The sequence below is a fragment of the Paramormyrops kingsleyae genome, chromosome 11 (assembly GCF_048594095.1).
Source record: "Paramormyrops kingsleyae isolate MSU_618 chromosome 11, PKINGS_0.4, whole genome shotgun sequence".
Lineage (NCBI taxonomy): Eukaryota > Metazoa > Chordata > Actinopteri > Osteoglossiformes > Mormyridae > Paramormyrops > Paramormyrops kingsleyae.
The window spans coordinates 2,604,614-2,618,449 of NC_132807.1; the positions used below are offsets into that span (position 1 = coordinate 2,604,614).

Sequence of the window (13,836 nt, forward strand, 5' to 3'; positions counted from 1 at the left end):
CACGGGCAGACCCAAAGTGGCCAATCGGGAGACTCGGGAGAATTACCCAAAGTGGCCAATCGGGAGACTCGGGAGAATTACCCAGAGTGGCCAACAGGGAGACTCGGGAGAATTACCCAGAGTGGCCAACAGGGAGACTTGGGAGAATTCCCGGTGGGCTGCTTAGCTATTGTGCCAGTCATAAACTAAATAATTTAGCAACTTTAAAATTCTACAGCACTTCAGAAAGCTAACCAGCGAGTTTTCTCACACGCACGCACAGCCACACACACACACACACTATAGACCATGATTGCTCTGCATAGAAAAGCGTGTAAACGAGCAGTACATGCGTATGTCTGATCGTTTGTCATTTAGAACTGAGTGAGCACGGTGCTCGGTTGCAGAGGTGCCTAAATTAGTTGCTTGCTCTTGCTAATCACTGGAAGTTTCGATTGGTGTTTCAGAGACCGAGCAGGGCTAAAAAAGTCAGACTGCTTAAACACTTCAATATGCTATTTATTATTTGTTTTCCTCTTGAAATTTCAGTAATAAATTTATTGGGATAATAAGATCTGTGGCATCATTTATCAATTTTTTAATTTTTAAAGTTACTGACTAATGGTTTTGCCGTCAGAAATTGCTCAAACCACATCATTAAACTTGCTAATGACACAATAGTGATGGGTCACATCAGCAGCAATAATAACAATAATACAAACAATAAATTGTTACATAATGTGGACAAACCAAAGCAGACGATAGTTGACTTGAGGAGGACCCACTCGTAACTGCATATCAATGGTTTCAGCATGGAGAAAGTCATGAGCTCTAAATATATGGGTGTGCATATCATGGAGAACCTCAACTGGATCCTCAACACCACCTCATTAGTCACGAAAGGATGTCCTACCCCACCCCTCCACGGACTCTTTGCCCCCCAGACATCTGGAAAAACGTACTGTGGCATCTCCAGTTCTGCCAAACTTGGTAGCAGCTTCTTCCCCGAGTCAGTCTACTCATCACCCTGATGTCCCCCAACATCCCAATTCAACAAAGAGCATTTTCTCTGCCACCCAAGCCCCGACTTTCACTGCCAACTTTATTGCATTACTATCTCTTTTCTGGACTGTTCTTGAAAACAGCGGCACAATTTATCATTCACAGAGTGCTTCTATTGATGTAATGTTCACTATATTTATGCTGCTACATTGTCTTATGCTGCTACTCTGGAAGGGTCTGTAAGGGTTCGTGTCCTTTACGCTCCCGCATACCGACGATGACCTGTATAATTAGTGTCTACTGTGTAATTATTTATACTGTGTTGTATATTCATTGAATCATGCTGCACTTTTTTTAAATATACAATTTTGTGCATTGTATTGTCATGCCATTTGACCTATACATGGTCCTGTGTATGTATAGCTTCTGTCCTGTCTTGTATGTTGTACCATGGACCTAGAGGCAGGCAATTTAATCCCTATATATATAATTGCATACGGATGATACTAAAGATAATGTTTTGACTTTAAATTGTCCAAAGTGGCATACAGTATGTGTCAATATTTCCAAAACAGCACCTTCAAGTGGTCATTCTGCAGGAACTGAGCACATTAGATAGATGCACAGACATCTGCATTTAGTGTATCTGCCCATTTAGAAAGACTGGTGTCACATTACAGGTGTATTTGTTGAACAGCCAATGTTAAATTTTAGAGGTAATTGTTTTTCTGGAAGCAGGTTGATGGCCCTTCTGGAATTTGCCTGACAGATCTGTTCTTGTTAGCTAGTAACAAAGACAACACTAAATACAGCAGTTCAGAACCCCCAGTTAACAAAGCAACAAATTAAAGACTCCAGTAACATGTTAAGCACTATCAGGGCCTGATGTATAACAACACTGTAGTAGTGTGCGGCTCAGCAGGTATGGAGGCTGCAGGTTTGAATCTCTGGATCAGCAGAGTGATGTCATCATCGGGCCCCTCAAAAAGCCCCTTAAACCCCAATCACTCGTCAGCTAGACAAAAATGTAAATATGGCTCTCATCTTATTTTAGGGTGAAATTCGTAATATTTTTCTATATATGTGTTAAAATCATTCACAGTATATTCAAAGTCACACTTAGGAGTGTACAGGCTATTAATTAACCAACTTCTTCACCTGCAGTGTCGATTCTCAGAGTGTAACAGGAGGGATGTAGTAGTTACTGGGCTATGATCTTAAATTGGTGTCAACAAGGTACATTATAACTTGTCACCTAAAGCCACAAACACAGGCTGTTGTCTTTACTGGGTTGGGGTATGTTACACCAGCAAAGTTGAGTCTGGTTTTGTTCCAAAGTCGGGAATGGTTTGGTATTCCATACATCATACCTACAATAATAAGATACTTTATCTGAAATGTTGCAGACAAGCCTCAGAGGGTACAGACCAGGGGTCTCAAACTCAAATTACCTGGGGAGCACTGGCTGGGAGGTCTTCTGTAAAGGGGGCTATTTTTGATGCGCAAAAAGAGAAATGTCAAAGAGGAAAGTATAATGTAACATCTCTATTCTGTTGAATATTCCACTGGGATGTGGCCCGCAGGCCAGTAGTTTGAGGCCACTGGGATAGGCTATGGCTTCTCTAAGCCACAGGAAGTCATATCATGAGAGTAATACTGGGAGAAAATGAGACATGTGACCGAACAAACTGCATTTCTATAGAGTAGCTTAAGAGAGTCACAAGACAATGGGGTGCGGAGCCTGTGAAGATGGACTCATCTCACATAAAAAGTGTTACTTCTCAAGGTATGACTGTGACACTCAGCACTGAATGGGTCAAGGTCCCTCTACCAAAACTGAACAATAAAGAAAAACACAAATATAAAGAAATTAAAGTATAAGAAATGAGACATGTTTACAGTTCATTTTACTATGTCTATGCAATGTGCCCGTTTTCCTGAGAATTGAAACCCTTAATAACTACAGGGACAGAGAATTCCTTATTATAACAGGTTGGAATAATCCCCTACTTACGTTCTTCTCTTAAACAACTATATGTTGGCACCTTCACAATCTACATATATGAATTTTGATTATATTTTATGATGATGCTACATGGAAAAAGAAGCAAATACTTGTGAACTCCAGGTTAAATAAACAACATTAAAATAAAATAAAATATAGTGGACAGTACAGGAATCTACATAAAAGCACTAAAAAGTACAAAAAAATTGAAACATAAAAAAAATCTAAATTGTACAGTATTTGCTAATCATAACAAACCATGATGAATAACGATGCTTTTTGTGTATTCATTATATTTCATGTACTTCATTTAATTGCTAATTAACTGCTAACTGCTGCTTGCAAGGTTTGCCTAGTTTGGTATGAAATGCTGCTAATCACGTATTATCTGATAAATTTCCATTCATACGGCAGTGAATAAAATCCACCTGTCATCTGCCAACTCCCAAGCCGCGGGTAAGTGGTGCGACCTGAGAGCCGTGAGCCTCACACACATCTGATTCTCACTGAGTTGAACCAGGGGCTCAGAGACGAGTCGGGGGGGAAAGACATTCTGCAAAATCTGCCACAGAAATGGGAGGCTTGGATGGGTCACTCAGGCATGGAGGGGGGAGGGTGCAGGTTGTGTCAGGTGAGTCTTGTCGCAGCCACGTCATAAACTAGTTTCAGAAAGCAACTAGGCACACTTCAGAAAAAAACAGAGCAGGGGATATTCAGTGCTGATGTAACCAGGGATGTTGAATGGATTTTATCAGTCAATTCTTTTCTAACCCTACTCATCCCCCCCCCCCCGCAAACCCGCTGGTGCCCTACATCTGATTGTCATAATTGTAGTCATAGTCGGGCGCACTGGAGTACTCCTGCTGGTGGGCGGCGCCCTGCACTGCCCCCACGGCCGCCTGCTGCGCCGCCTGCTGCACGTGAGGGTTCTTCCATGCGCCAGTGGCCCATTCCTCCTGGGCCTTGCTCATGCTGCCACCACTACCGCGGTAGAAGTTGTGCACCTGCGGGGAGATGATCAGAGGAATGTGCAAAGCGGAGAGACAGCCAAGACATCTAAGGAGCACATTTCCAAAATTCTCTCTGTCCACGGGGTATGTTTTTGAGGAAATTTCCGGGGACATAATGATTAAATGAAAATTTAATAACAGTTCTTCACTGGATTACAAGAGCATTGAGTGAGGTTTGGTAGCATATGATGAGGAAGCCTGACTTTAGGTCATTGGCAGTCTCCTCTCAAAAACAACCCTAAAACGGTCTGAGTGATTTTTGAAAATTTGCATTTCAATTGTCAATTTTGTTTTTTCCTCTTTATTTGTTTATGTTCTGCTGCTGATGTCTCTGGCATTTTGGTTGTTTTTTTAATTTGATACATAATAATTTATCTTCCACTTTTAATTACTGGTACAGCTGAATATTTACCCAAAACAACTGAGACGAGAACACTATTTAATCAAGTATAACACAGAAGTTCCCCTCAAGATTTAAAGTTCTTTATGATATACATCTAATGCTACGTTCACACCGCGAGCGTCAAAGACGCCAGCCGTCGCTCCTGCCGCCCTGAACGCGACGCTAGCCAACGCCGGAGACGCTCTCTGACGTCATAGAGTGGGCGGGGACAAGGCCGCTCAGAATGCCAGGCTCTGAGAACTTTTTAAAGGGGCCGCAAAACAAACAAACGTGTAGCTTATATCTTTGCGCCGACTCCTGATAGGACATAATTTGTCAAATAAATATTGTTATGAGCCAGTTATTTGCATTCCCACTTAAAATCACGCGTTCTGGAGGGAAAATGTTACATATAAATAGTGTAGCGCTTCTTTTCAAATTTACCTTGGATCACAATGGATGATCGCCAAGTAGTTGCTTGTGCTTTATGTTTCTTTAGTTAACATAAATAGTACTTAAAATGTATCACGACAGTTCTACACATAATTATGTTTTGACAAACACTAATGCTATAAATAGGTATAACATTACAGATAATTTGCACTGTTTTCTCTGCTATGGCGCCTAAATTACTACTGATCAAAAAAATATATTATGCACTCTCACCTGGAACACCGATTGTTTCGGACACTCTGGTCCATGCCTCATTTTTTTTTATTTATGTCCCTGTATGCAAACAGAGACACATCATATATAACTGGGTACCCGGCCACAGCAATAATAAGTCTCTCCTCCATTGTGCCTAGGAACGGTTGGGTCGGAACAAAAGTTTACACGCTTATGTTCTGCGGCGCTCTCTTTAGCGGAGCATCTCTACATTCCCATTGGTTGCTGCCCAACGGCGTCACAGCTCATTACCATAAAGTTCACTGGGATTCAACTTCTGTCTGACGCTCCCGCCGCCCAGATCGCGACGCGCCGCACCGCGCCGCGCCGCTCCTCGACGCCTCCCGACGCTCCCTCCCATACAGAATGAATGACTTCCGGTCGCTTTGACGCTCTCGCCGCTCGCAGTGTGAACGTAGCATAAGACTAATTCTTTATGTGCTGGAACACCTATGACTCCAGGAACCATTTGTTAAGCATTGTTAAACTTCTGTTACATTTGTAATCAACGTAACATGTTATGGACCACGAGCCAGCCCATGTTTTTGCTCCCTCCCGGCTCCCGGCAGGGATCTGGGGAGGAGCTAAAATGTGGACTGTCTGGCTGGGAGTAGAGAGGGAGCAGAAACGTAGACTGTCTGGTGGTCCCCAAGGACACTGCTCTGAAAGCCTCTGCAGCCTACCCTGGTGAGCGCGATGAAGGAGAGCACTGCCACGGCCGTGAACATCACAGTAGGGATCAGCATGACCACAGCAGAGCCGATGTTGGTGCCAAAGAAGGTGATTGTGGCGAGCCAACCACTGTGGGGGCAGAAAGAATAACATGCTCAAAGATCTTGAGTGTAAGACACTTGAATGAGAAGATAGGAGATCATAATTTGGGTAAGATGAGTATCGTTACAAAGCACTAAAATGTGGATGAATTCTATCAACAAATCAGAAGATGCAGCTAACCAAAAAGCCCAGAAGGAAAGCTGAGACTGCCTTAATGGCGATGTCTAAACTAAATGACCTTGCAGAAATGCAGTACAGTAAAATCCCGTTATAGTGGACTCACTTATAACAGAATATCGTCTATAACGGACCCACTGGTCCTGGCCGTGCGCCTTTACGAACGTGCAGAAAAAGCATCGGATGTAGCGGACTCGCATATAATGGAATTTCGCCCCCAGGGCTGCTTTTAGCTGTAGTTCTGTTCGGCTATAACGGACACGCAGCTCCGCCTACAAGGCGTGTGGCGTGCCGGTGATATCCAGCGCAGATACGTAGTCGGGATTATTAATAGTCACGCATCTGATCAGGTAAAGTTGGATTACTACATGTACAATATAATAATCTATACCACAAGTGTGTCTGCTGGGTTGTGACATGAGTAAATGGAGTCCTGTAGTTGTGTTCTGTGCACACAGCAACTCTTGATATAATGGACTTTGGATATAATGCACTGTTTTGCCAGGTCCCTTGAAGTCCGTTATAACGGGATTTTACTGTATATACAAGGACGGAGAAGTGTTTGTGATGGTTCTTTCCTGAACCTTAGGGCGGGCATATGATCAGGAATTGAAGTCCCAGGTGTCAGGATCTGTCTCTACTGTGCCCGTCATGTTGCCGTTTGGCCAGCAGATGTTGCTGGCCATCCCGTCTTCCTCCCTATTCCCAAGTCTAATGTGCTCATCAAGTGATTCATAACTCGCACCGGGTCCTTGTTTAACCTCTTCACCAGGGTACATAAGTACCTACCCTTGCCCTGGTTTTCTGCCAGTCATTGTTAGTGTTGTGCTTGTGTACATACTTGTGGATGTTAGTGTTGCAGCCAGTGCCTCCTGTTAGTTCCCACTCTTGGTTTGTCAGTGTCAGTGCTAGTGTTTTGTGTTGCCATTCACCCTGTGCTTTGGTCAACCCTGTCCCCTCCTAATTGATTCTCCATGCCTCTTGTTCTGACCCTCATGGTACTTTTGTTTCTTGCCCTTTTGTAAGTTTCGTTCTGTAATAAAGTCATCTTCAGTATATTTAAAAGCCTGTGTATGGATCGTCTCTCCCTTCCGGTTGCCCAGTCATGACACTTGATTTTACTACTAGGGCATGAGTACACGGCTCCTCCGTTTAGCCCTCAAGCTGGAGCCAATCTGAGTGCTTACCACACACCCCAGCCAGGAATTCCCACTGTCTGGATGATGCTGATCACCACCTGGGCCATAAAGACGAAGAAAAATGCCATGAAGTTGAAGGAGCTGTCAGTCCTGTGTGGGGGAAGAAAAAATGTGTTTTCAGCCATGTTGCCCCCATGTGGACATGATCCAGCAGGGCCAATTCAGTCTGGGCAAGTGCTGTGAAATACAACTGTGGCTCAGCGGTATATGCAGTTGTTTTATTTTAATACCTAAAAGTAAAACACAAATATTTTGCAGTGATGGATTTGCTGTAACCTTCCACTTGAAACTATTTTAGGAAGTAGGCTCAGATTTCTCTGACTACAAATTCCTCATATTTATCTGACTCTGAGTTTGGTGGATTGTATTCCTCAAATTTCTCTGACTGGATTTGGCGGCTGCTATTCCTCACATTTCTTTGACTGTGAAGTTAGTAGGTTCCCTGCGCAGCTTGCCAGTCATGACAAACGCATCAACAAAAGACAATCAGCAGTTTTGTTTTTTGTTGTCCCTTAGCCTCCTCCTGCTCTCGACCCTCTCAACACAGATCTGTAAACCTGACAAATTTCAAGCAATCCTGATGTATTATTGAAATAGGTTTCTGTGGCCAACCCATGGAGGGAAGGGAAGGGAAATAGCACAACAAGCCCTGACCCACTAGGTTTAAGGTCCCAGATATACTACTGAGAAAGGTACTTGAATAGCTATAAAACCTAAAAACGGGAATATATCTGACAGTTCCTGACAGAAAAGTCATGCCATAATAAAGACTTAAAAGAATTTAGGACAACGTGTGCTAGGGCTGCACAATATCACATCAGGATTATATGGCGCATGCGCAATAATCACCAAGGCTTTTGATGTTGGGCATAAATATTTGCCCAGACACCGGGTTTTCAGTACTATACAGACATTTACTTGCAGCCACAGTTTGGTAGTTATGCCTAAAATATTAGAAATATGTATAAATTCGGCATATCCTTATGTTTAATGACCTTGTGAAACTTGCAAACAGTACCGCCACACCACCAACGTCTTTTTACCTTGTTTATCCACAATATCTCCTCCTTTAAAAGATGCTGTGGCTGCAGAGCCATCCCTTTCTTCACCACTATTTCAGTGCATATTGCTTCCATGATATACCAAAAACAATAGCATGTGGTGTGCTAAACTAAACGAATTTAATAAACATAAGATAGGATACCCTGAATTTATATAGATTACTATCTTTTGCCATCACAATATGCCTCTCATTATTATTTTAGGAGCACTACTAATCTGCTGACCAAATTGTGAGCACAAGTAAACTCCATATCGTACCGAAAAGCAGGCATTCGCACAAATGTTTTGCCCGTCATCTATAGCTCTGGTGATTATTGCACATGTGGCACATAATCACTATTACATCGCAAAGTGATATCATGCAGCCCTGAAATGTGCAAACAGAAAGCAAGGGCTAGAAGCAAACAATGGATCTTTTGGAGGAACATCCAAGCCCTGGTGTAACCCACATACTTGAAGGCCTTGTAGATTGGTCGAAACCAGCAGACATAGGAGCAGGGTGTGAAGAGAATGAGCCAGATGATGGACATCCCAAAGTTGGTGGCTCCTCCTCCCCCACACATCCAGGCAAAGCAGCCAATCAAATTGACGGCCAGTGTGGTACTGTTTACTGCAAGAGCACAGACAGCATGTTCTCAGCGGACCACCCATAACATGGGATACAGAATCAGCAGCCCCAGAGACACACAGAGCTGGCTGAGGTCTCTCTCGAGGACTCAACAGAGAGCTACAGGGAAGACCCAGCCTTATAAATCCCTATCCCACTGAATTTTCACTTTACTGGTCAAAGACACAGGAAGTGAAATGAGTGAAAAACTGTGACGCTTATGTAGTTTGACATTTAACTGTTAACGTTCATTGCTGGTTCTGACAGAACATTTCTCTCTGTGCAATAATCCATTCTATAATCCAGAGGAGTAATGGGCCCCTGCTTCACGGCAGTCAAACTATTCTTATTAAATTACACTTAGAGTGCACGTAGTTTACATCACACCTCATAATGTAACACAAGAGCAGAGGGCAAGCTAATCATAGAAGAGAGTTAGTGAAAGAAAATCAAGACCACAGCACCACAAAAGTCTGAAGGCAGGCACAAGCCAAAATCGCTCACTGTGTACGGAAACAGTAATCACCCCGAAAAACAAAAGAGACAGGATACAGGATACCTTTTTACAGACTTATGCAGCAGATCTGTAAAAAAGTAAAAGGCCAATACGACAACAAAGTCTGATAAGACAGAAAGACATTCCGAGACTGACATCACAAATTTTATTTTTACCAGAATGACTCCCAGTTTCCTATGCATTGCAGTATCGACACCTGAAGGACTGGATGCTGTTAAAAAAGTAACAAGACCGACCCTATGAGCCTGGTGAAGGAGAGCAGAACAGACACAAACATGCCAGCAGCCTGCAGCGAATGTCTACTCACAAATCCACAGATGGTAGAGCCTCTTGCACATGGTTCGGTGCATCTCGGGGATTTCGTTGAAGTCCTGGTAGAAGCATGGCTTCACGGGAATGAACCCAGGCAGAGGAGGGAAGTTGTTTTCTGCCACAAACAGGACAGTAACTTTACAACTTTACAACACTGTGGGATAACTGAATGCTATACAGCATGACAGTCTCAGCATTTAACAGGACTATTACAAGTTTTATCAGGAAGTGTTAACATATTTTCATAATTAGTCATTGTCTAAATACTGAGAATTCCACACATTATTCAACAACATTTAAAAATATTTCACAGTATTACCTGCCATTAAGTAAACTGGATGTATTCCTCTGGTTAGTCTCTTAATAGCTTTCTTTTTTCTTTCCTGAAGCTGACAAAAATGAAAATAAAGATCCATCATTGTAGCAGAGGAAACACAGTACCCCATACCCAAACCTTATGTGGAAGGGGTGCAAAGGCGTACATGCCATCCTGACATAAACAGAACACATCACACTACATATATCCTATACCCGGCAGATGGCCCCTTTTACGCGTTAAGCCATTTTGTTGTTGAAATAAGTGAGATGAAAATATTGCAAATCGTAAAGCTGTCTTTGAATGTGCATGATTTCGCTGCAAATTCGAGTGGGCCTGAAACAGAAAAAAAGACCTCTGAACAGTCATCACTGTCGCACATTTTAAAAGGGGGGGGGATTCACAACCACTACACACGTCGTGTTAGTGCATAGCCGAAGACCGCATAACGGCAAAGTCAAAAACAGACCAAAAATAAATTAATTTCGGCATAGCTGGAGCATGCACAAGTCAGACACAAAACAATAATCTGTGATTCTCCTATTATGATTCTCCGGCTGGCAGTCTTACAGCGGAATGACCTAAGGGTTTGGAGCCTGGAATTACACTGGACATCCAACGTAATCTTCTTACCTCCTTCTCAGCGCAGGAATGTTGTTACAATGCAAGGTCCCCTAACTGTATGCTATTCTGTATGTATACTTTTCATCAGATGCGCGAATAAAATGCTTAATCTGCCGACACGTGCCTGCTGCGCCCGTTACATTGAAATCGATCAAACCGAAGGTGAGAGTCAAAGGATTATCTAAATGCTTGGCTACCTCAATCCGCTGTCCGTCACAGGTCTGTCACCGCGGGATGAGCCAATCAGATATCCCCGTAGCAATCGCGATAACTCCCTCCCATGTCTCCGCCCCTTACGGAGGTGCTGCTCTCCGCGGTGCTGAACAGCGCAGCTGGATAGAGACTCAGCACTGTTTTATCGAAGTGGTAGCTGCTTTCGTAGTTACATAGTATCGTAGGTGATACAGGGCTAAACGAACCACCAGGCACAGTATATGACTTGTTAATCTGTAATCTATTTTTAGAAACAAACCTATCTGGTCTAGTTAGCAATGAGGTCATGCGTAATAAAACAGGTGACACAGAGGTGACGTCATTCATGTGCAGAATGAGGATTTTACTGGGCTATCACTATCTAGTTCGCATATACAGGTAATTAGTAAATAACGTATGTGGCCGAGTAAGGCTATTTCCATGACCAGGTTTACATTTTGAGTTTACTGCCTTTCATTATAGAACTTTTTCCCAGTACAAAGATGTGTGTGGTCTTTTAAAATTTGTCGTGGTGCATATATGTGCTGTGTGATGGACTAGCATCCCGTCCAAGGTGGGCACCAGCTGCCTGAGATCAATCACCTAAGCAGTAATAGCAGATATTCCAAAAAGGAAAATACAGTAACTAATTTCGTATCATGAACTGCCAAAAGATGGCGCCATTGACCTTGTCTTTCTATGAATAGGCCTTCATTACTGAAGTTGGTATTTGAACAGCCACGGTGTATTTAACGAATTTTCTGCGACTCTTTTTGTCATTCATAAAGAATGCTGCAAAATTACAAATTTGCCAAAACCTTACAGTGAATATTCAATATATCTTGGAATAGGTGCATATATGTGTGTGTGTGTGTGTGTGTGCCTGTGAGCAGGTTTACCTATTCTTATGGGGACACAATGTCCCCATAACGTGATAAATATCCGTTTTTTTCCCCTTATGGGGACCGGTTTTCTGGTCCCCATAAGGGAAAACTTTATTTTATAATAATCGGTGACTGCTATGAAAAAACTAAAAATGCAAAAACTCTTGTATTTTGTTAGGTTACTTATGGTTATGGTAAGGGCAGGGTAGGGGTTAAGGTTGTCATAGTTAGCGTTCGCATTTTTCCCATTGAAATGAATGAGCGGTCCCCATAAGGATATGTATACCCTACATGCGTGTGTGTGTGTGCGTGTGTGTGTGGGTTTGCATAGATCACATTTGAGGACCAAATTGTCCCCAAAGTGTAGTAAAACCTGAAATTTCCTTACTTTTGGGGACATCTTTTGAGGTCCCCATTTGGATAACCTCAGTTTAATAAAAATCTGTGAATGCAGTCAAAAAAGTAAAAATGCCAAAAGTAGTATTCGGGTTGGTTACCTATGGTTAAGGTTAGGGTTGGGTAAGGGTTAAGGGTGTCGTGATTGGCATTAGGGTTTTTCCCATAGAAATGAATGGACGGTCCCCATTTAGATAGGAAGACCAACTTGTATGTGTGTGTGTGTGTAGCATTCTGTTAAAACATGAAATCACTGTGTACTTCTTCTTAATTACCTCCCTCTTTTTTTACCTTTCATCTCTAAACGTGTGTATATATATATATATATATATATATATATATATATATATATGTATATATGTATATATATATATATATATATATATATATATGCGCGCAGGGTGTCTATAAAGTCTGCAAGTGGTATTATTGCAAAATGGAAGCATTTTAGGAACAACAGAAACTCAGCCATGAAGTGCCACACTGCGTAAAGTTACAAAGCTGGGTTGCTGAGTGCTGTATATGTCGCAAAAGCTCTGTTGACTCAGTAACTGCAGAGTTCCAAACATCCTCTGGCATTAACCCCAGCACAAAAATTGCGGCAGGTGCTTCATGGAATGGGCTTCCATGGCCTAGCAGCTGCATGCAAGCCTCATATCATCAAGCGCAATGCCAAGCGTCAGATGGAGTGGTGTGAAGCTCGCCGTCACTGAACTCTGGCGCAGCAGAAACGTGTTCTGTGGAGTAGCGAATTGCATTTTTCTGTCTGGCAGTTTGATGAACAAGTCTGGGATTGGCAGATGTCAGGAGAACGTTACCTGCATGACCACAGTATGCCAGCTGTAAAGTTTGGTGGTGGAGGGATAATGGTATGAGATTGTTTTTCAAGGGCTGGGTTAGGCCCCTTAGTTCCAGTGAAGGGACCTCCTAATGCTTCAGCACACCAAAACATTTTGGATGATTTTATGCTTCCAACTTTTGTGAGAACAGTTTGGGGAAGACCCTTTTTTGTTCCAGCATGACTGTGCCCCAGTGTACAAATTAAGGTCCATAAAGACATGTTTGGGTGACTTTGGTGTGGAAGAACTTGATTGGCCCGCACCGAGCCCTGCCTTAACACCATCAAACACTTTTGGGAGAACAGAGATTGCGAGCCCAGCATTCAGATTTAGAATTTAGAATTTGGTGATCAGTGGTCATTGTTGACACACCACAGCACACAGTGCACAACAATGAAATGTGTCTTCTGCATTTAACCCATATGTGACACTGTGACATAGCAGGGGGCAGCTAATTCAGCACCCAGGGAGCAGTACCTTGCTGGTTGGGGACTCGAACCAGCAATCTTTCAATTATAAGTGTGCTTCCCTAACCATTAAGCCACTGCTGCCCACAAAAGTGGGCATCAAAACATAGGCGTCTATATGCCATGACATTGTCTAACTAAGCCGTAACTCGGATTCAAACCGAGGTTGTTGCAGCCACAACACAGAGTACTAATCACTATATGATCACGAGGAGCCAACAGGGCACTTCATGGCCGACATCCATGTCTGACCTCACAAATTGCATAATGTTTCTTTCTGTCCTTGCTATTCGCTCATCATGTTCTTTGCCTCTCATACAACTTACTCTCACCAAGGCCGTCTGACCCCCCGGCTCCAGACCATAGATAAAGGGGCTGCTTCCCTCAGGGGGGGCAGAGACAGACACAGACAGACACTGAACCGGC

At 42.9% G+C, this 13,836-nt stretch overlaps 1 protein-coding gene across 2 annotated transcripts; it reads right to left on the reverse strand.

The window, feature by feature from the left end:
* Positions 1-477: 477 nt before the first annotated feature.
* LOC111848052 (secretory carrier-associated membrane protein 5) lies at positions 478-10,864 on the reverse strand. Of its 2 annotated transcripts, none has more exons than XM_023819760.2 (7): positions 10,830-10,864; positions 10,012-10,081; positions 9,688-9,807; positions 8,710-8,866; positions 7,183-7,284; positions 5,728-5,845; positions 478-3,990 (listed from the first exon to the last, which is right to left on the reverse strand). In XM_023819760.2, exons 2-7 carry the CDS (start codon positions 10,016-10,018, stop codon positions 3,796-3,798), a joined length of 699 nt encoding a protein of 232 aa, XP_023675528.1. In that variant the 5' UTR covers positions 10,019-10,081; positions 10,830-10,864; the 3' UTR covers positions 478-3,795. The 2 variants fall into 2 exon arrangements, with proteins under 2 accessions (XP_023675528.1, XP_023675527.1); XM_023819759.2 differs by having other exon boundaries at positions 10,642-10,840.
* Between the last annotated feature and the right edge of the window lie 2,972 nt (positions 10,865-13,836).

Excerpts from the sequence above, each read along its gene's own strand:
- LOC111848052 (XM_023819760.2), bottom strand. Across the intron at positions 8,867-9,687 it reads GCTCTACCATCTGTGGATTT|TAAACAGTACCACACTGGCC; the intron begins GTGAGTAGACAT and ends GTGCTCTTGCAG. Across the intron at positions 7,285-8,709 it reads CCAATCTACAAGGCCTTCAA|GACTGACAGCTCCTTCAACT; the intron begins GTATGTGGGTTA and ends TCCCCCACACAG.